This window comes from Dreissena polymorpha, chromosome 6, assembly GCF_020536995.1.
Source record: "Dreissena polymorpha isolate Duluth1 chromosome 6, UMN_Dpol_1.0, whole genome shotgun sequence".
Lineage (NCBI taxonomy): Eukaryota > Metazoa > Mollusca > Bivalvia > Myida > Dreissenidae > Dreissena > Dreissena polymorpha.
Genome location: NC_068360.1, coordinates 111634465 through 111655611, shown reverse-complemented (window position 1 = coordinate 111655611; position 21147 = coordinate 111634465). Strand labels below are relative to the sequence as shown.

At 35.2% G+C, this 21147-nt stretch overlaps 2 protein-coding genes across 5 annotated transcripts in view; both read left to right on the top strand.

The window, feature by feature from the left end:
* Positions 1-21147, top strand: part of LOC127833710 (E3 ubiquitin-protein ligase rnf213-alpha-like) — a 237314-nt gene that overhangs the window by 58124 nt on the left and 158043 nt on the right. The window lies entirely within an intron of this gene.
* Positions 1653-6899, top strand: LOC127833712 (E3 ubiquitin-protein ligase RNF213-like). Its single transcript, XM_052359135.1, has 8 exons — positions 1653-1835; positions 2182-2422; positions 3514-3660; positions 3769-3877; positions 5919-6075; positions 6254-6427; positions 6587-6767; positions 6856-6899. The coding sequence occupies exons 1-6, from the start codon at positions 1735-1737 to the stop codon at positions 6306-6308; spliced, it is 810 nt and encodes a 269-aa protein (XP_052215095.1). The 5' UTR covers positions 1653-1734; the 3' UTR covers positions 6309-6427; positions 6587-6767; positions 6856-6899.

Genomic DNA, 21147 nt, shown 5'->3' with positions numbered 1-21147 from the left:
AATGATCAAACTTGTTGAATTCAGTCGTTTTTGTGTGTGTTTTTTTATTTATTGTAAACGCGTTTGTATGTCTCAGCTCTTAAGAATATTAAGTTTCTAACTGCTGATTATGAAACCATAAGGAGACGATATCCTTTTCAATTAAAGTAACACTTTGCAATTTATAGGGACTCAAGCAAATCTATTGATGGGGCAGTTTCATATAAAACCCATGGTCTTAAACGTGATTTGTTTTGAAAAATTAATGTAATTGTCATTGATGAAGTGTTTCGATATAGATGATAAATAGTATGACGAATAGAATGAAAGCATTCGAGCAAATAATTGAGGAAGTACAGAATAATCGTATGTTTTACTATGCAAGACTATGGCTACGCGGTTACGAATTAAAACTATGTGATTTAAATTCGTAAATTGTAGAATGTGACATATATTTCAAACTTCAAATGCAAAATATGTGTCTTAGAAGACAAAATGTCTTTCGCAATAAATAATATTTGATATGTTTCAGAAGAAAATTGACATTTGATGATACAACCTCACATTTTCATTCCCTCCTTACAGAAAAATAACTTATAAATTACTTATTTTCCTATTAGGAGGGAATGAAAATATGATGTTTTATCAATCCCAAACGATTCATTACCAATCGAAATGTCTTGAGAATCTAACCTTCGTTTTGATTGGTAAACTGTCAAACTCATCGTTAATTAAAAAAAGATTACTATTCGTGTTCGGTCTGTTTAATACTTTGATGGATTATAATATACCCTAAAATGTGCATGTAATTAGTTCCTAACACAAGAAGATGTGTAACGCAATCCACATACATTTTTGCTTCTTTTAAGAATGTACCGATTTAGTAAAGGTGGTTTAAAAGATTTCTTTCCGACTTAATACATTCTGAAAGTCTTAGTCGGTATTAATATTACTTCAAAAAACGCGTACAGTGCTCGGTAACAAACCGCATGCAACTGTAATAATCGTCGGTGGTCAAAGGTCAAATATTTAACAAGAAAACATCATTAAGATTTAATATTATCATCATCTATTACAGTTCTGTGTCACGTACAATTCCTAAAATCGACGATCAAAAGTAGGCTTCAATATAATATCAGAGAAGTATGTTGGGGATTAGGTTTCCATGATGTGCATAATTAAACATGTGTATCAGACACTGACTAGCGTTTTCCCACATTACCCAACATTTTTCTGCCAACGTATTGCGTGCGACAGACACACGTGTGCTACGGGGACATAAATTTATAACAAATATAGGGCGATTTGTTAAGAAAACCGAACATCCGTGTTGTCTTTTATATCTTTTCCCACTAGCATATCGGATTTCATTAATAATATAGGTATCGTATCATTTTAGTAAAAAAATGTTTTTGACTTTTTTACTTCTTTGACAAAAAGAGTTACATGAAAACGTGGACATTTTAGTTGTAATAATATGAGGACCTAAAAAGTGTGTGTAGCGTTTGATAGAACAATGATATCAGATCATTATATCTGAGCAGAAGTTATGTCAGTAAATGTGTTCTGTTGCTTGACTACTTTGGCATGGATTCCTGCATTTTCTATAACATGTATTTGTTAATGGATAACGATTTATTCTAGTATTCAATTTATTTATTCTATATAGGCCAGTACAGGCTTTTTGTCATTTGCGAGTCAAGTAACGAAAATCGGTCCCCGTTTGGGATTGCCTTACACAAGTATTTACAACGAATGCAGCCACCGGACTCCGAGAAACTGAAGTCATATGTGGTTAAACATTTGACAGTTCCAAACAGCAGAATGCATTCTGCAGCAGTGGTGGAGATAAATTGGTATAAGTATTATTTGTTGAACGTTTGAATAACATTTTCCGAGTTGTCTATAATCATTATTACCATTGCATTCTGTTTGTCTTTATTGACTGCTAAATAAACTTGAGACGGGCATCCTTAGCCATATGAAATTACAATAACACAATCTGGAATATTTAATGTCTTTTGTTTATTAAAATATGTTGATATGAAATGTTACATATTTATTTTAAAATGAGAACATGTAGTTCCAATTTACATAATCGAAATTGGTTTAGGTAAATATCTTATTTATTTAATTTTAGATTAGAAAGTGAATATTGTATCGTGTATGAAGTTACGCGAGTAATAAGTACATTTTATTCAGGTCGTCTGTACGCCTTGTCAAGTCAAATCGTGCCGGTGTTTGCAAGTCACTTTATGTGAAACGGGTTGGTGAGCGTCTCGTTACTGAAGCGAACGAACTTAATTTAGAGACAAAACTTGTGTCAATACCTTTACAAGAAAAACGAATAAATATTGATGAAGTAGTACAAGTATTGGTGGAACATACCCCTCTACCCGGAGTGGAAAGTCCCAGATTGTTTCATATCGATAGCTCAACTGAGGTTTCTATGGGCATCATCGCGGAATTTGTTCCATTAATCCATTACCGGGTACTTACTTGAAACGATGTTAATAAATAAATTCGTGCATTGGCTTTTATTATAAAGGTAATTTATTATTATTAGTATTATTATTATTATTATTTAGTATTAAGTGTTCTCTGTGGTTGATGGAATGTCTGCGTTATACAGTGAAATTTCACTTATATAAGTTTAGAGTAAGTGTAGATAACAAAAGCCACAACTGTCTTGTTATTACTTTAGAGTTATCGAGTTTTGCTATATTTAAGTATAGCTCGATTCTTTATGTCTTTTAGCAAAATGGTGCGTACAACGGCCATAAACATCTTACTTAGATTTGTTTAAAGTCATTGTCCTTTTTAATTGTCCATGTTTGGAAAATAAAATGTATAAAGCATTGAGCAGTAAAAACTTTTTTTTCTTTTTTTGAGATTTACTTTGTAAGCAATGAGGGGAATCTTTAAATAGTTTAACCTAGAATGAATGTATTCGTTCTATGATCTGGCAATATATGTTAGCGTTCTTCTTTATGTGATATTTCGAATGATATTTTTTAGAATTTTAATGTTAGGGTTTTCGCACTTAGTTTGACTTTTACAATATAAAGAAGTGAAACTCCAGCTGCTGAAGTAGTATTGAATTATTATTATAAACAATTAGTAGGTCCTTTATTTAAGGCAAGTGACCGATTGCCCAAACAGTACAAAACAGCACAATACAGCACAATACAGAACAACATAAACACAAATAAGAATAAAGCTGGGGTCACCGCCTTGGAAGTATTACATCTTTATTTCTAGATTGTGTAACTCTCATAATGCCATATCCCCAATACAAAAACATGTTAAAATGTATAGTACGTATTTTAAATTTCATTTATATGAATTTATTTACATTTTATTTATATAAATTAAAATTATTAGGAAATAATACTCAATTATTTTTACATCATTCTCCCGATGGTTGACATTTGTCATTAAACGTTTGCAGAATCCAAAAAGACAAGCACAGAATGTCAACAGATGCGTGTTAGGGATAAAATAAAATTGATGCATTTTTTCACAATATTTTAGGTCGAAGACGGTATAGATTTTTTCCTGTTCAACCTTTTGATTCTAAATTGTGTTGTTGACAAGCACGGCTATGTTTGGAGAAGAGACGACAATGACCTGTATCTCATTGAAGCCATGCCGATGATGAAGAAAAGTAATAGCAATTCAGTAAGTGCATTAAAAGGAAAAGAACATTTTTATGATGGCAAGTTTGAATGTTCAAAATAAACTGGTTAAACACATTGATTAAATGACTTGTGTTTTCCTTTTTCTTAGCAAACGGATTACAAACATCCAGTGTTTAGCATTTTACCCGATGTTATATGCAAGTCACCACAGGAAAGCCTAATTGAATCTGAAGGCCATCCAAACAGTGACAAAAAAGGTTTGGTACTTACTTTATTTAATTAAGTAATTTGAACATATCTTTGTTAAAAATGTCGTAGTAAATAAACAGGTTAACTTTTCGTGATAACATACTTAAATAATAATTAAGAAAATATTGGTTGATGCGTCGAACAAAAAATTAACATTACCTGATAATGATCTAAGTTATGCGACAGACTATATGACATTTAAAAGGGTCAGATTTGGCAACATCCTTATAAATTCTGTATTTTTAAACAAGAATATCAATGGCGCATTATATCGGATAAAACGTGAAATTATAAGGCAATCATTTCTGCATTGTCAGATAAGAACTATGTTATGAATAGGGACCAGATTTGTTTACATGTTTAATATTTGCATTTTGACGTCATTAGTAGGATATTCTGTAGCTATATGTTGTACATGGATATTTGCTTATATTTTAGCGCATTTGGTAAAATTGATGTTTTACATATATCTCTTTTAATGACCATCTTTTATTTAATGAATATTAATAGCTATTCATGTTCAAAATCTTCAATCACTGTATTTTTGTCAACTGAATGAAAAAATCATCTTTCTTATTAGTAATATATTCAGTTTTAAAATTCAGAGTACGGTTACTTCTATGAAATATAAATATGAAAAAAATCCAAAATATTCTCAAATTAAATTCCATAATTCTTTTTTAAACAGTTGTCAGTATGCCGTTTATAGGGTTAGTGTGTCTAAACGTGATTGAATTACTTCGTCTAGAATGTGCGTGTTTGTTTGTCGTAATAGCAGACAAATGTATCAATCGTGTTTGGAGATGGATTTGAATGTTGTAAGTTTTCAATTTAAGTATATTTTCATCCAAAAGCGTTAAGATAAGATTAATAATAAAATCCAGACTTTCTTTCATTACAGAAAAACAACAATTACCATTCAAAACCGAAATACGGCTTTGATTTTGGTTGATGAATGATAATCAGTAATATCAAATATATCGAATGTCTGTTTATGCACAGTTCTCAGCTGAATAACACCAAATTACGGGGTGTTGTGAAAGATTTCGATGCTTATTACGCATTATTAGATAGTATTGATCTCATTATATATTTCGATAGATACAGAACAGAAATACAAAAGAAGAAATGAATTAACAACATATAAGTCAACCGACCGCACATGAATCATCCAAATATATTTGAAATATTTATATGCGCCTTTTTCGAACATACCTGTTTTATTCGATTGTCGGACAAATTAATATAATGTGGTTATGAAAAGTATCGGGAATCCTCGCGATCATGCTAACTATATTGGTAAACAAGGTAAAATAATTATAATTACAATAATCAAAAAAAGTGTTTATCATGGCATTGTTGTAAACACATTTAGAAACATTTATTGACTTACCATAATATTATCGCCGAATATATGTTTTTAAATTATTCATGGTGAAAATAAAATTCCATTGAGAGCAGCAGACTACGACTCTGCTAGAAATGTTGGTTCTTCTTCGCAAAACGCCCACATATTTCAAAATGAACAAAATAGTAAAGTTGATTCATATTTAATTTAAATGGAAGCAAATGACAAAATATCAATTAGCGCATCGCCGAAATATATCTTGCCATAAAATCGAATATTTTGTTCTTATATTACAGTGTATGAATATATTCTTCACAATTCTAAATATAACTAGACACGTGTCCGCATGGGCATTTAAGACTAGTTTAAAAATCATTTAAAAAAAATAGAATTTTGCTTTAAATGTATATAGTGTAACAGTTTAAATAGTAGTAGGTGAGTTTGTGATATAACACGAGTGGTGCATACAGACAATGGTTTTGTCTTCAGAACATTTTAATTCACTGTAAATTTATTGAAAACAGAAATTAAATAATTACATAGGGCACATAAAATTCTAGCTATAACCAATATTTTGCAATTTACTGCGACATTCCTCTTACGAGAGAATGTGTTCAATTTACTACGAATACATCTTATCTTCCCTTTACCATGAGATACATTATTTCGGATATATTCATTGATACAAACATGCATTTTAGAAGATTTGCCTGATCAACGTTTCGATGAAACAAACTTCAAAAGCGTGGAATTTCAACGCGCGTATAAATATCTTCGCAAGTTAGATCAGACACAAAAAGTGGTGAACTCAACAGAGGCGGCTGACACACAAACAAGTTGTTTAAATGTTTTATTGAGGTTGTATTCCAAGACATTTGTATAGAGTTCATCTGCTACTGTGAATGACAAGTAAATGTAATTAAATGACGCGGTCATTAAGAAAAAATGGATATTGAAATACTTAACATTTTAAGTTTCTTATTAATGCAGCTGTTTTATTAATAGTTTTTGCAATCAATACGTATACTTTTAATAGACGGTGTGGCATAGGTAACCCATCGTGTTCAGAGATACACCACTTTGTATCTTAAGTTTCCTGAACACACAACTCGTTGATTATGAACAAAACCAGTTTGTGAGCTGTGCTGCAGAGGAAGATCTTCCTGGGTTTTCCACTTTTGTTCTGCGATTCCTAATACAGATGTCAAAGGTAGAAATAGTTTGTACGTGATTACTAACTATGGTTGTGTGTATGTTGTAAATAGGATAAAGGAATTTTTTTACAGCGCTCTTTTTTCATCCATAATTATTTAATTATTTAGTTAGTGTTATGTTTTAAATACGATTTACCATTATTCATGAATTTAAGGATTTTGCTACGCGTTCACTCAACATAAGTGAAGATAATTCTGATAACATGGAATCATCGCCGAACGTTGAACAAAATCTAACGGCGATGACATTAGTGAAGATAACCCTAAATCATCATCTACTGTTAACGGTGACACGGTGCTCAGTCGCTTCGAGCTTAGAAGAACGTGGGAGACAAGGTATGGACTTTCAAAGTTTACTCGTATATGTTTTCAAATATAAGAAAACAAATGTACAGGTGTCGTAGTATTTTTATTGTTACTTCAGCCCTCATCCGTACATTCTTTTCAACTTTGATCGTGGGTCATTTAGTGTTTGAAAAAAGTATCATGCAACAAGCCTTGATAATTGCTCTGACAAGAAATCAGGTTCCACTGCGTGAAAACGCCGACATCATGCACAGGTTTGTTTTCAATGTTTTGTAAAAATATAGTTCGTATGTCACAGAAATGTATAGCATATTATTTGTCAATATTATATTATGACACACACACGATAATCGGGATGCACTTTTTATCAGTTACCAACTGTAAATAAAAAAGGTGTATCCCACGAGCAAACTTCGAACAAATGATAAATTATTGTATGACGCTTGCCCTACACATAATAACACAGATCTTTGAATGAAGCGAGATGTTGATAGGAAGTACGCAACTGTGTTCCTTTTGTTTATATATATCGAACGGCTTTTACTTATCGACTAATTGAGTGTGCTCATCAAATGTTAGTTTTTAGTCAACACAGTTACAAGACGTTAAGATAAACTATTACATTTTATCTCTCAAACACATACAATTGCAATTAAAAGTAATTCAGGATATAATAAATAAGATGAAGCAGTAATCAAAAATGATGATGAGAATGATGTTGAGTATGATTATGTTGAGTATGAATATGATGATGATGACGACGACGACGATGATGCTGCTGATGAGATGATGATGAGGAGGAGGTGGAGGAGGAAGACGATGATGACGACGATGATGAGAATAAACAGACAAATCATTCAAAGCAAGTTCAAATGATGCATCCTCACTTATCCCACGATATTCGGAGATATCGGCCTGGCATTCGATGGCTTTAGTTGGCATGGACCACGTGTCATTGAAATGTTATCCAGTGCAATATCGCCAAGAAAACCGTTTCCAACAGTTGCCTCGAGGATTATCTGTTAAAACATTATCTACATCAGACAATGCTTCAATAAGAGTTAAGTTACTGTGTTAACTTCACATTCATATCAATACTTTTAAGGTGGTGAATCTAGCTTTATTCATTGGTTGTCTGTTTTATGCTGAACAGTCTGCATTTAAGTTCCTGCTACTTACCTTAAATTAAAGACTTTCGGGCGTTGAATACTAATTTTCATCCTACTCATGTTTCTGGAGTTTCATTAAACATTATTTATTTAATCAAATTTTATTATTCAGACATATATTATATATATTCTTAATAATCAACTTTGCTGATATAATATGTGTCACATGATGTGTTTAGAAAATAAACAATACCATATGAATAATCTGACATTGCTTGATTATTTGTTTGGTAAATAGATCTCTGATATAATATAAACAAAAACATATTCAGTCACTATTCACACAAGCATTCATTCTATAATATAGTCAATTCTGTTCAATCAATGATAGGAAGTGCATAGTTATTATGATTTGGTCCATACGTACGTGGACTTTCTTGTTGGAATGTAACGGAACACTCGCGTTTCGCCATTCCGTTCTCTGGTGTCCAGAAAGAGACCATATCAAACGTCTGGACCCTGACTCCTCGATGTAGACTTTCAGACTTCCGATAGAATCGCCGTTCATGTTGTAGCAGAAGTTTAGACAGATACCAAGTGACCCCGTAGTGTTAATTTCGGGGCTTTGCAGCATCGCATTGTCACCTTGCACAGTGGGTGCGCTTGATTCCAAAAATATTTAGGCCCCTACAATGAATATATTTGCTGAATGTGCATTATACGGTCAGTTGGTTTATTAAGATTTCGAAAATATGATTTAAAGAGCTTTGTATGAGCTAGTTTCATTCGTTGTATATTTAAAAATAAATGTCATCGAAACCTTCGAGTATATACTGATATAATAATAGACGTTGTGTTAAAATGTCAAGTGGAAATGTTTAGAAACATTATATATAACAAGATTTGTGAGTGTGCTGTGAAGCAATAAAAATTAAGTTGTTTTTTCGTTTACTTATTCGGGTATGCTGTTCGAAAGCTTAGCAATTACACATAACATACATCGTACCATCAATATTTCCAGTCGTGTGGTCGTTTAAAGGTCCAGTATTACCTGTTGGAGTTTTCGAATGTATCAGGTTCCAATTCAATTTGTCTTCGCCCCCGTTCACATTTGTCCAGTTGCATAAATTGTCGTTGTCAAATGTGCAGTTCCAGACTGAGAGACAAATTGTGTGATTGTATAATTCCACAAAAACTATCGGATCGTGTCAATGCTTACAGCCAATTATTGGACATTCATCCAACTCTCACTCATAGTTTTCACATTAGTAAGAGGATGCTTTTATTATTCAAAGCTGTAAACATTGACATGTCATTCATAAACACAACATTCGTCGTATTAAGAAGCATGTTATTGCAATACATATTGAATTAAATACTGTAAGTTTGTTTTTTTATTTAATGCGACAGTAATTTTCAATAAGTTCGTGGATTGACATATCCCAGAATTTAATACAAACACATCGGACAATTACAGACATAACTTCCTCATTTTTTCAATTCAAAAATCCATGAACACAGGTGGTTTGCGTGTGGATATGATATTAATTAGTAAAAACATCATTTTGAATGACGACACATAATCAAATTAAAGCAATTATAGCTCGGTATTCAGGACTTTTGCCGAATGTCGATGTCAGATTTGGCTCAACATTCACCCCAGCTCGATATTCGGGACGTTTTTCGAAGGTCGATGTCAGAGCTGGCTCGACATTCACCCCAGCTCGATATAAGGGACTTTAGCCGAATGTCGATGTCAGAGCTGGCTCGAAATTTTCTCCGCATCGATATTCGCGATTAATGCCGAATGTCGATGTCAGAGCTGGCTCGACATTCGCCTCAGCTCGATATTCGGGACATTTTTCCAAAGGTCGATATCAGACCTGGCTCGACATTCGCAACAGCTCGATATTCGGGACTAGTGACGAATGTCGATGTCAGAGCTTGCTCGACATTCGCACCAGCTCGATATTCGGAACTTTTGCCAAATGACGATGTCAGTGCTGGCTCGACATTTGCACCAGCTAGATATTCGGGACTAGTTCCGAATGTCGATGTTAGAGCTGGATCAACATTCGCCGCAGCTCGGTATTCAGGACTAGTTCCGAATGCCGATGTCAGAGCTGGCTCGACATTCGCTCCAGCTAGATATTCTGGACTATTGCCCAATGTCGATGTCAGAACTGGCTTGACATTCGCCCCAGCTCGATATTCGGGATTAGTGCCGAATGTCTATGTAAGAGTTGGCTCGACATTTGCCCTAGCTTGTTTTTCGGGATTATTGTTAAATGTCGATATTAGAGCTAACACGACATTCGACCCAGCTCCATATTCGGAACTTTTGCTGAATGTCGATGTCAGAGCTTGCTTGACATTCGCTCCAGATCTTTATTCGGGACTAGTGCCAAATGTCGATGTCAGAGCTGGCTCGACATTCGCCCCATACAAGTGCAGAATGTCGATGTCAGAGCTGGCTCGACATTCGCTCCAGCTCGATATTCGGAACTAAACCCGAATTTCGATATCAGAGCTTGCTCGACATTTGCCCAAGCTCGATATTCGGGACTTTTACCGAATGTAGATGTCAGAGCTGGCTCGATATTCGTCTCAGCTCGATATTCGGGACTTTTGCCGAATGTCGATTTCGGAGATGGCTCGTTATTCACCCCAGCTCGATATTCGGGACTTTTGCCGAATGTCGATGTTAGAGCTGGCTCGACACTCGCCCCAGCTCGATATTCGGGACTTTTGCCGAATGTTATGTCAGAGCTGGCTCGACGTTCTCCACAGCTCGATATTCGGTAGTTTTGCCGAATGCCGATTTTAGAGATGCTCGATATTCGCCCCAGCTCGATGTTCTGAGCTTTTTTCCGAAAGTCGGTGTCAGAGCTGACTCCATATTCAGCCCAACTCGATATTCGGGACTTTTGCCGAATGTCGATGTCAGAGCTGGCTTGACATTCCCCCCTGCTCTATATTTGGGACTTTTGCCGTATGTCGCTATCAGAACTGACTGGATATTCGCCCAAGCTCGATAGTCGGTACTTTTGCCGAATGTCGATGACAGAGCTGGCTCGACATTTGTCTAAGCTCGATATTAGGGACTTTTTCCGAATTTCGATATCAAAGCTGGCTCGACATTACCCCAGCTCGACAGTCGGGACTAGTGCCCAATGTCGATGTCAGAGCTGGATCTACATTCGTCCTAGCACGATATTCGGGACTAGTGTCGAAGGTCGACGTCAGAGCTGCCTCAACATTCCCCCAGCTCGTTATTCGGGACTAGTGCAAAATGTTGATGTCAGAGCTTGCGTGACATTCGCTCAGCTGGATATTCGGGACAAGTGTCGAATTTCGATATCAAAGCTGGCTCTACATTCGCCCCAGCTCGATATTCGGGACTAGTGCCGAATGTCGATATGATAGCTGGCTCAACGTTCGTCCCAGCTCGATATTCGGGACTATTGTCGAATGTCGATGTAAGAGCTGGCTCAACATACGCCCCAGCTGAATATTCGGGATAAGTGTCGAATGTCGATTTCAGAGCTGGCTCAAAATTCGTCCCAGCTTGATACTCTGGTTTTTGCCGAATGCCGATGCCAGAGCTGGCTCGACATTCGCCCCAGCTCGATATTTGTTACTTGCCGAAAGTCGATGTCAGAGCTTGCTCGCCATTCACCCCAGATCGATATTCAGGACTTTTGCTGAATGTCGATGTCAGAGCAGGCTCGACATTCGCACCAGCTCTGTTCGTGACTAGTATCGAATGTCGATGTCAGAGCTGGCTCGACATTTGCCCAAAGACTAGTCCCGAATGTCGATGTCAGAGCTGGCTCGACATTCAACCCAGCTCGATATTCGGGACAAGTGCCGAATGTCGATGTCAGAGCTGTCTCGACATTCACTCCAGCTCTATTTTCGGGACTAGTGCCGAATGTCGATCTCAGAGCTGGCTCGACATTCACCCCAGCTCGATATTCAGGACTTTTGGCGATTGTCGATGTCAGAGCTGGCTCGACATATGCACCAGCTCGATATTCGGGACTTTTGCCCAATGTCGATGTCAGAGCTTGCTCGAAATTAGTCCCAGCTCGATATTCGGGACTTTTTCCAAATGTTGATGTCAGAGCTGGCTTCATATTCATCCCAGCTCGATATTCGGGACTTTTGCCGAATGTCGATGACAGAGCTGGCTCGACATTCACCCGGCTTGATATTCGGGACTTTCGCCGAATGTCGATGTTAGAGCTGGCTCGACATTCGTCCCGGTTCGATATTTGGGACATTTTCCGAATTTCGATATCAGAGCTGGCTCGATATTCGCCCCAGCTCGATATACGAATATCGATTGTCGATGTTTGTGCCAACTTTACGCACCGTTTAGAGACGCCATTTTGGAGATGTGTTTTGAAATTGATATTTTGATAATGGTGTCAATATTGACATAAGCGTGTTTAATCGTTTGTTTAAGTTATTGAGGATAAGCATACAGTTATCATTTGTCTTGACTTTCTGTGCAACACTTGCGAGTGAAATGACTATATCGATATTACAGATTTATTGTCCCATTGATGACGTCATTTAACTTCTGTATTGCGGGCTGTGGTGATTAAAAAAAAAAAACGTTTTAGTGAGCATGAATTGAAACTAGAATAAAATATTTACGTTCTTGGTATCAAATTGATTGTTTTTCTGAACCTGATTCATATTGATAGAAATTGTTGACTTTATTGCAAATCCCACGTAACTCCATACATTGACTGATATAGGAAATTCCTGTTGACCATGATATAAAAAATATAGCAGGCAGCGTTACATCAGGCAGATTCCAATGCGGTGGTATGATAAAAATTGAAATCTAAAATGATACTTAGACATTCCGCAAGCGTGCACGTGCTGGTTTCATGGTTGACTCCATAACAATTTTGACCCCCGGGGCGGGAGCTTGATTCGTGCATGTGCGTCTCCGATGTATGTGACCATGTGCACATGTGACGTCACAGTGTGACCATGGTAACCAAGATGACCAGGACCCATCCACTTAAATATAGCAGTCCGTAACAATAATTTTACAATAGCCTCTGACCTGTGTTAACATAATTATAGACGTTTCATTTGATGGACGACATTAAATTATTCAGTCGTCTTTCCTACCGAAACGTTCTTAAAGTCAGTCAATAGACGATTCTTGCCAAACTAAATGTACCTTTGCAAGGAATTTTCTGACAGTGAACTATTTCGCTGCTGTTTCCCACACAATCCTCGACGTGGCCAGTAGAGCAGTGACGAACACGTGTCAGGGTCCCGTTTCCACATGTCACAGAACACTGGTCATTAAACCACGGGGACCAAACTCCTAGAAAATGAAATATGTGCTTTATGTGCTCAACTAACTCAGTATAATTACATAAATAGCAATACAGAAAATAATGACGTTTCATTTGAAGGACGGCATTAAATTATTCAGTCGTCTTTCCTACCGAAACGTTCTAAAGTCAGTCAATAGACGATTCTTGCCAAACTAAATGTACCTTTGCAAGGCATTTCCCGACAGTGAACTATTTCGCTGCTGTTGCCCACAAAATCCTCGACTTGGCCAGTGGAGCAGTGACGAACACGTGTCAGGGTCCCGCTTTCACATCTCAAAGAGCACTGGTCATTGAACCACGGGGACCAAACTCCTAGAAAATGAAAAATGTGCTTTTTGTGCTCAAATAACTCAGTATAATTACATAAATAGCAATACAGAAAATAATGACGTTTCATTTGAAGGACGGCATTAAATTATTGAGTCGTCTTTTCTACCGAAACGTTCTTAAAGTCAGTAAATAGACGATTCTTGCCAAACTAAATGTACCTTTGCAAGGCATTTCCCGACAGTGAACTATTTCGCTGCTGTTTCCCACACAATCCTCGACGTGGCCAGTTGAGCAGTGACGTACGCGTGTCCGGGTCCCTCTTCCACATGTCACAGAGCACTGGTCATTGAACCACGGGGACCAAACTTCTAGAAAAAGGAATATGTGCTTTATGTGCTCAAATAACTCAATATCATTACATAAATAGCAATACAGAAAATAATGACGTTTCATTTGATGGACGGCATTAAATTATTCCGTCGTCTTTTCCACCGAAACGTTCTTAAAGTCAGTAAATATACGATTCTTGCCAAACTAAATGTACCTCTGCAAGGCATTTCCCGACAGTGAACTATTTCTCTGCTGTTTCCCACACAATCCTCGACGTGGCCAGTGGAGCAGTGACGTGCACGTGTCAGGGTCCGTTTCCACATGTCACAGAACACTGGTCATTGAACCACGGGGACCAAACTCCTGAAAAATGATATATGTGCGTGGTTTGCTCAAATAACACAGTATCATAACCAGCGATTTTTTTTTCCAATTGGGAAAAGTACCCGAACCGGTCCAATTGGGAACAATTGAGTCGTGAACACCTGAAAATTGGGAAAAATCGAGTCGTGAAACCCTCAAATTGGGATATTTGTGTATTTGATTTTATGCTCCAAAATACTTTTAAATTGATTCTAAGTGTTTTCAAGCTGTCAATATTATATTTACCTAGGTTCAAACCATAGAGCTGCACAGGGAAACTAACAAAATGTTGCATTCCCCCCCCCCCCCAAATTTTTTTTTTTTTTTTACCTTAAATTGGGAATTTTTTGGCCAGCAATTGGGACATTTGTAGTTTTTTCGTAATGGGAAAGTGCCGTTTACCGATACTTTATAAAGAAGGCAAAAAAATCGCTGATCATAACACACGAAGGAATACAAACAACTAATGACTGGATTTCACTTCGTATAATTATAATCAATATTTGATTTAAATTGACTAACATACTGACTGATTTAATGTAAGTGTTTCACTTGCTAATAAATGTGGTGCGAATTCAAAACATACGATTAGTAGCATATTATTTTCAATTACAGTTGTATCAATAAATATATCTTTCACAAAATGAAATTGATAGTAAAAATGATGGCATGATGTTATATGACGCGTCATCAAACTTTAAATGTTTTGACATGGCGCTCAGAAGTGATATCTGGCAGGAAATATTGCTACATGTTTAAATAAGATTAATCATTTATGAAATAAATACAAAGTAACAATGAAACGAAAACTAACGTTAATGTAATAGTTTGGTACTTAAATGTCATAGGATAAGTAATCGATCAAAGGTTCAATAACCAGGGACGTTTCTAGTGCGTAAAATCCCAAACTGTTGGCACGAGTTATGATGAAATCGATAAAATGTCTCTAAGGTCAGTTCGAATGTAGATTTTTTGAAAGTATAATGATTATAGTTTTGTTAGTGTATATCGAACATTTAGATATGATCTGAATATCGCGCCATATTTAATTGGACATTTAAACATTTGAACTCCGACGTATTGCGGCACGTTTGGGTTTTGTTGAATGTGACAAATGTGACGTGTGTGTCTTGAATAAATGAAAGTGCAGATTGTACAGCTTCTACGATCAGTCCATCCACCCGTTCAACAGACACGGTGCTCCGTGCATATTTATGATCATCACTTGAATAAATAGCAATACTTTTTGTTAATGCATATCGTAACTTAAACAATACTAATCATGGTTTACACTTATGTAAGCAATACATACCGTGAACTACTGACTTCTTGTTCTTGACTCAGTAACATGTCACCGATGGTTTTACCAAACAAATTTGTCAATTTTGGAAAGCCAGGCTCTACTTCATAAAGGTCATCGATGTGAACACAACTCCAAATACCACACTGAAATGTATACATTATTTGATTAGTATTAATTTATCTTATTATGACTCTTACATGGTGTGGAAACATTTTATTATTATGCGAAATCGATAAAGCATAGACAGATATGATTTAATCAAATCAAAAGTTTATTTCTAGGCTCTTTATACTATTTTATGGTAAAAAATCATAGCGAATTCCCAGTATAATCAAATCGACATGTGCCTTTTCGGCAGGGATGATGAAACAAATTATTATAAAATTAGAATTCATCGTTAGTTGCCAAAATAAGTTCAATTTCGTCGTAAATACCATTGGGGCTTTCAGCGGCTATTGATTGAGGTTTCCTTATTACTCTGAAATATACTTTCACTAACATGCGTACCTTAAATCCAGCAAACAATCCTCCAATTGTTTGTGGTATTTTATAACAAATGCCACATGCGCTGGTGCTTTCTGGCGCCGTTCCATTTTTTTCTCAAATTCATCCAAAACACAGTTTTCTGCACTAGTCACGAGATTTGCATTACGGTCACCAGAGTCACATTGGATCAATAGTAGGCGAGGAACTGCATCGTTATCCAGAAAATGTCTTAAATGGACAAAACAGCAATTATTAATAATAATATTTACAAACCAGAAGTATATACGTCCGTGCATACATAACATTCTGTAATTTACCTTATGCGAGTACACAACTGTTCGACTGTTACAAATGCACACAAGGGAACTATCTCTACGTGTTGAATAGATGGTAGTTTGCCAATTATTACACAGCCGTAGTTGTGAGGTAGAAGTTTGGAATGACATGTAATCTACAAAGAAAACAAACAAATCAATAAATTATATCACACACGTATTTGTTCATGTATTGTTTTATGGAAATTCATACCTGAGCAAAGAGTTGTGGCACTGCCGATGTCACAATCATTTTTCGTAGATATGATATAAGGCTTTCATGCGCTTGTTGAAGATACTCTTCTCGTAGTGCAGTCATTTCAAGCTGATGGAGAGCATTGTCTCGCCATAAGGAATACAGTGTTACGCATCGTAAGGGCAGCCGCTTTCCTTTTTCAAATATCTCAATATAACATGAATTCCTGTATCGTGAGAAATCGTACACATGTTTATGTATTATTGTTTAATGGTAATTAATGTACCTTGTTTAAATAAAAGAAATATAAAATAAAACATGTTTACTCAGTCTTAATATTGATAATAAATGTACATTGATACACATATAAATATATATATACGTATATATTAATGTGCAAAAAAGAAGCGACATGTTTCTGTTTGGTAATATTTATACGCCATATTTATGTTTTGCGATACACATAAATGTAATTCATGTGACAATATTACCGTGTTTATAAATCAAGATAGTACTGTTCGTAACTCATTTTTAACACAACATGTTAGAGTATTATTCAGTCCGGAATACTCACTGACTCTTTACTGCCTGTTTCACTCATGTCTGGATTTGTGTTTTGGCTGCTATGGTAACACGCAATATATCTTACGTGGCCTCTTACATGTTGCGTATCTGAAGGATCTCCGTATTAGTATGTATTCTTTTCCCTTTTACCACCACTTTTGGAGACTTTTGAATTCTTTTTGCCAACACAATCAAGTAAATAAATTGGACATTCTTTGCTGTTAATATTTCTTAATTGTCAAAACTGCAAAAAATAAGATACATTTTTACCACTTTAGATTATTATGATAAAAAGTGTGTACTTTTCGTTTACCCCGTTTTTCTTTGTTAAACTGTTTTATTTATGAATGGTAGGTAAATGTCCTATTGAATGATTCAATGTGGAAATAGTATATATATATATATATAGTAATGATTATGTTACCAAAATGGTTACTTATCCTTACGATGCTGTTGTTTCCTCATGCATTCTAAACATTCTGAACAAGCATTCTGAAAACTGCAAAAACGATATAAACGATATCGGACTTGCAAGAGCATGCAGACTAAAACTGATAGTGCGAAGATGACATTGAGTTTGATTGCATGATGATATAATCATTTGAGTCATACATCAAGAAAATATGTCATTGTGTGTAGGAAATATGGGGCATATATATATATATATATATATATATATATATATATATATATATATATATATATATATATATATATATATATATATATATATATTTATTTATATATATATATATATATGCTGTAATGGTATTTTTCGTTTAAAGAAAGTATCTTCTTAGCAAAAATCAAGTTAAGGCGGAAAGTGTCATCCCTGATTAGCCTGTGCGGACTGCACAGGCTAAACTAGGACGATACTTGACAAACATGCATTAAACCCATTTTTCACAGAGCGTGGCTCATATTATTTATTCATCTCTAAACATTTAATTTAGCTCGATTAGATTGCTCAAGGCGAGATAATAATATACAAGTCAAGTAGATATGTTCGGGAATTTGTACTCAAACATTTCTATTCGCTAAATGCACACACTTAAATATTTAAATTATTTATTGATAAATGATTCGACTTGCTTTATATGTGTAATTAAGGATTAGTTCGCATCTTGCCTTTGAGGATTCTTGAGCACATCGTCATCCGATTTCAAGATGCATAGACCCCCTTGGTGATTTGTATCGCAAGCTATTTGCATGGCCATTGAGCGAAAATGTAAATGACAAAATTAAATGTATAAAATGCACTCATTCATTTAAGACAAACATAATTTAAAAGAAATCGGTCGATGGTTGATATTTGCAAACTAAAATTGTTCACCTAACCAAGTATTTGCCGTTTATCTTGTTTTAGTACAAGTGGCGTAGACCGTAAGCTCACGTGTCCAAATTGCCTTCCTAAGCTAGCTTTCCGTATCTAAAGTTTCATCAAGAGTAGTCAATGCAAGGATATTTACCGGAAACCACATATATGAGTTAGTGAATGGACAACATAACGTGCGCACATGTTTGAAATTTAAAGGGCAATCATTCAGAACTGCTTTTAGCGATCGAAATGTGTATCTAAATTTTCCGAGATATTGTAAAACATTTTAAAATGATCCAATTTACCATGTCAGTCAGAAAACGGACAATGTTAATTTTCCAAATAATTAACAAAAGGCCGTAATTATGAAGTTCGTTATTGAATTTAGGCTATATAATTTGCCCACAAACATTAAAACTATGTTTTAATTTATCAAATTTAAAATATTTGATTTAATTATGAATTTATTTTCTGTCAAAGGTTATATTTCAGAACCTCTTCAGGCGATATGACTGGTCATCATACTTGCCAAATAGATTGTGCCCACAACATCAATTTAAATCAGCGATCTACTGTACGTGAAAGGATAAAATTAAGATGAATTTAAACGATCTGACTGTTTATCTAAATGGGTCAGAAAAGTGCGCCTACAAACAGTATCACAATATACGTATCCCGGAAAAAGCAACTTTTTGGAAAAACCCACTAATCTGCTGGTACAAATAAACATAACCCATTTATAATCCTTTCAAAATCACACACCATATCAACCGGTATTATTTAAAGGAAGCTATCATTGGTTGATATTATGAACCAGCGTTGTTTGTACCGGGATGATTAGTGGGTTTTTCTAAAATCATGCTTTTCCGGGATCAGTCTATTGTCATAATGATCCGATGTAAACTATTTTTATCACAAAGCGGAAATCGTTGTCATGGACGCCATCTGAATCCCCCACCAACCGCAGCTGTTTTCATTGCACATTTTGGTATCTAACCAAGCGTATACAAATTAATCAAAGTAAATCAATATGCTGGATTTCATCTTGTTAACCAGTTTTCCCGAAAGAGGTAGGTATATGATAGCCTTCGCGAATATTTGCGAAATTAGCGAATGCATTGCTAGGATTAATTCATTTGCGTCTACTGGTAGGAAATTTTTCGAATTGTATTTTGGCTATTGAGAAAGCTTAACCTATCGGTTAAACAGCGACGCCGAAAAAAACATGACCAGTCTACTGCCAAACAAGTTGTATAGACGTCCATCGCTTAATATTATAATTTTTTATCGAAATTCATGACTATCAAGCAACTTGACCTCATGTGTGTAAACGGCTTAGCACATTAGTAATAAAACCGATTTACCACTTTGGACTGTTTTTTCATTGAGCCCACTGTATTGCGTAAGCAACTCTGCTCGGCGATTCAGGATTTGTAAGTTCGTTAAAAACAAATGCTAAACAAGACTAAGTAAATGTCTACGATATTAGTTGATTTTTTGTAAGCAGCTTTGTTAACAAAAATAGAAAAGCACAAACATTCCATTAATACATGTTATCCGAATTATCCACTTTTCTTTCAAAATCATTCTACTGTAAACATTTAAATCTATTTAAACAGAAAGTGTGGATTTTATCCACATTAAATACACGTGTTGTCGTATGCAAATTAAATGGAAATTAATAAATTAATAAATTAACAAAACTTACCTTAGTACATGCCTTAAATGACAATAAAGCTGATCAAAAATGTTTCACCCAATAATTTCATCTTATTCAAGTAAAACGTTATATAGTTATCGGTTGATCCGGCTGTCATGTTACAGCTTATAACATATCGTTTATTCTTATAAGTTTATTCTTATGATGGAAATTAATAAGGAGATATCTCAATAATATGTAGCTTATAACATATAGTTTATTCTTATGAGTTTATTCTTATGATGGAAATTAATAAGGGGATATTTCAATAATATGTATATGCAATGTTAGGATGAAGTTTGAAAATGTAATAATACATTTTTGGGAGATATTTGTCATTTACAAATAATTTAAGAGTACACATAAACCAAGCCCTTATTTAAGATTTATTTCAAGTAAGAACACAAATAAAATTAAACACCCAGGGTGGGGTTCAATAAAATGAAAAGTCAATTAGATAAAAGAATCGAAGGACATACACTTAACAATGAGTTCAGGGTCAGCATATAGATACGAGATTAAAGGTACCCACATATGGTCATCAAACAGCACAGATGAAAGGGTCACCTATTTGCATAGGATACATAAGTTATGGTACTGACAAATATAACGGGATTACTCTATACCAATATAAATTGATTAGATTTTAGTATATTTGCCAAGCAAGTAAATACATGAAAAATTGTTCCTTCTAGAATATTCTGACGAATCAACCAATCCGTAATAAGCCCGGACCTTGTTGACCAATGGAAATTACAAGTAAATTTTATGTAAATTAACCTGGGGATAAAATGCAGTGTTTTTTTTAGTTAGTAGTAGAGAATCTGCGGTTAAATTTGAAAAGAACTTGGAGAGTTGTCACGTCTTCTTGACGTGGCGGCCATGTTGGCTGCAACGCTGTAAAATTGTATTTCGTGTACATAAGCAAGCGTTGTGTTAAAAGAAATATTCGACATAAATAAATCGCGATGAAATCAGAAATGAACTTTGGTTGTTACTGTGTGTTATTAACGAACAATGTGTAATTACGTGACACGGTTTCTCTTTAAGTGTTACGATAATAAAATGGGTTAGTCACTTGTAAATTGC

What these genes read in the sequence shown, in the direction of transcription:
- LOC127833712 (XM_052359135.1), top strand. Translation starts at nt 1,735, where the DNA reads ATGCAGCCACCGGACTCCGAGAAACTGAAGTCATATGTGGTTAAACAT. An exon ending in AGAAAAGTAATAGCAATTCA is followed by an intron (nt 3,661 to 3,768) that starts GTAAGTGCATTA and finishes CCTTTTTCTTAG; the next exon opens with CAAACGGATTACAAACATCC. An exon ending in TGTTTAAATGTTTTATTGAG is followed by an intron (nt 6,076 to 6,253) that starts GTTGTATTCCAA and finishes TACTTTTAATAG; the next exon opens with ACGGTGTGGCATAGGTAACC.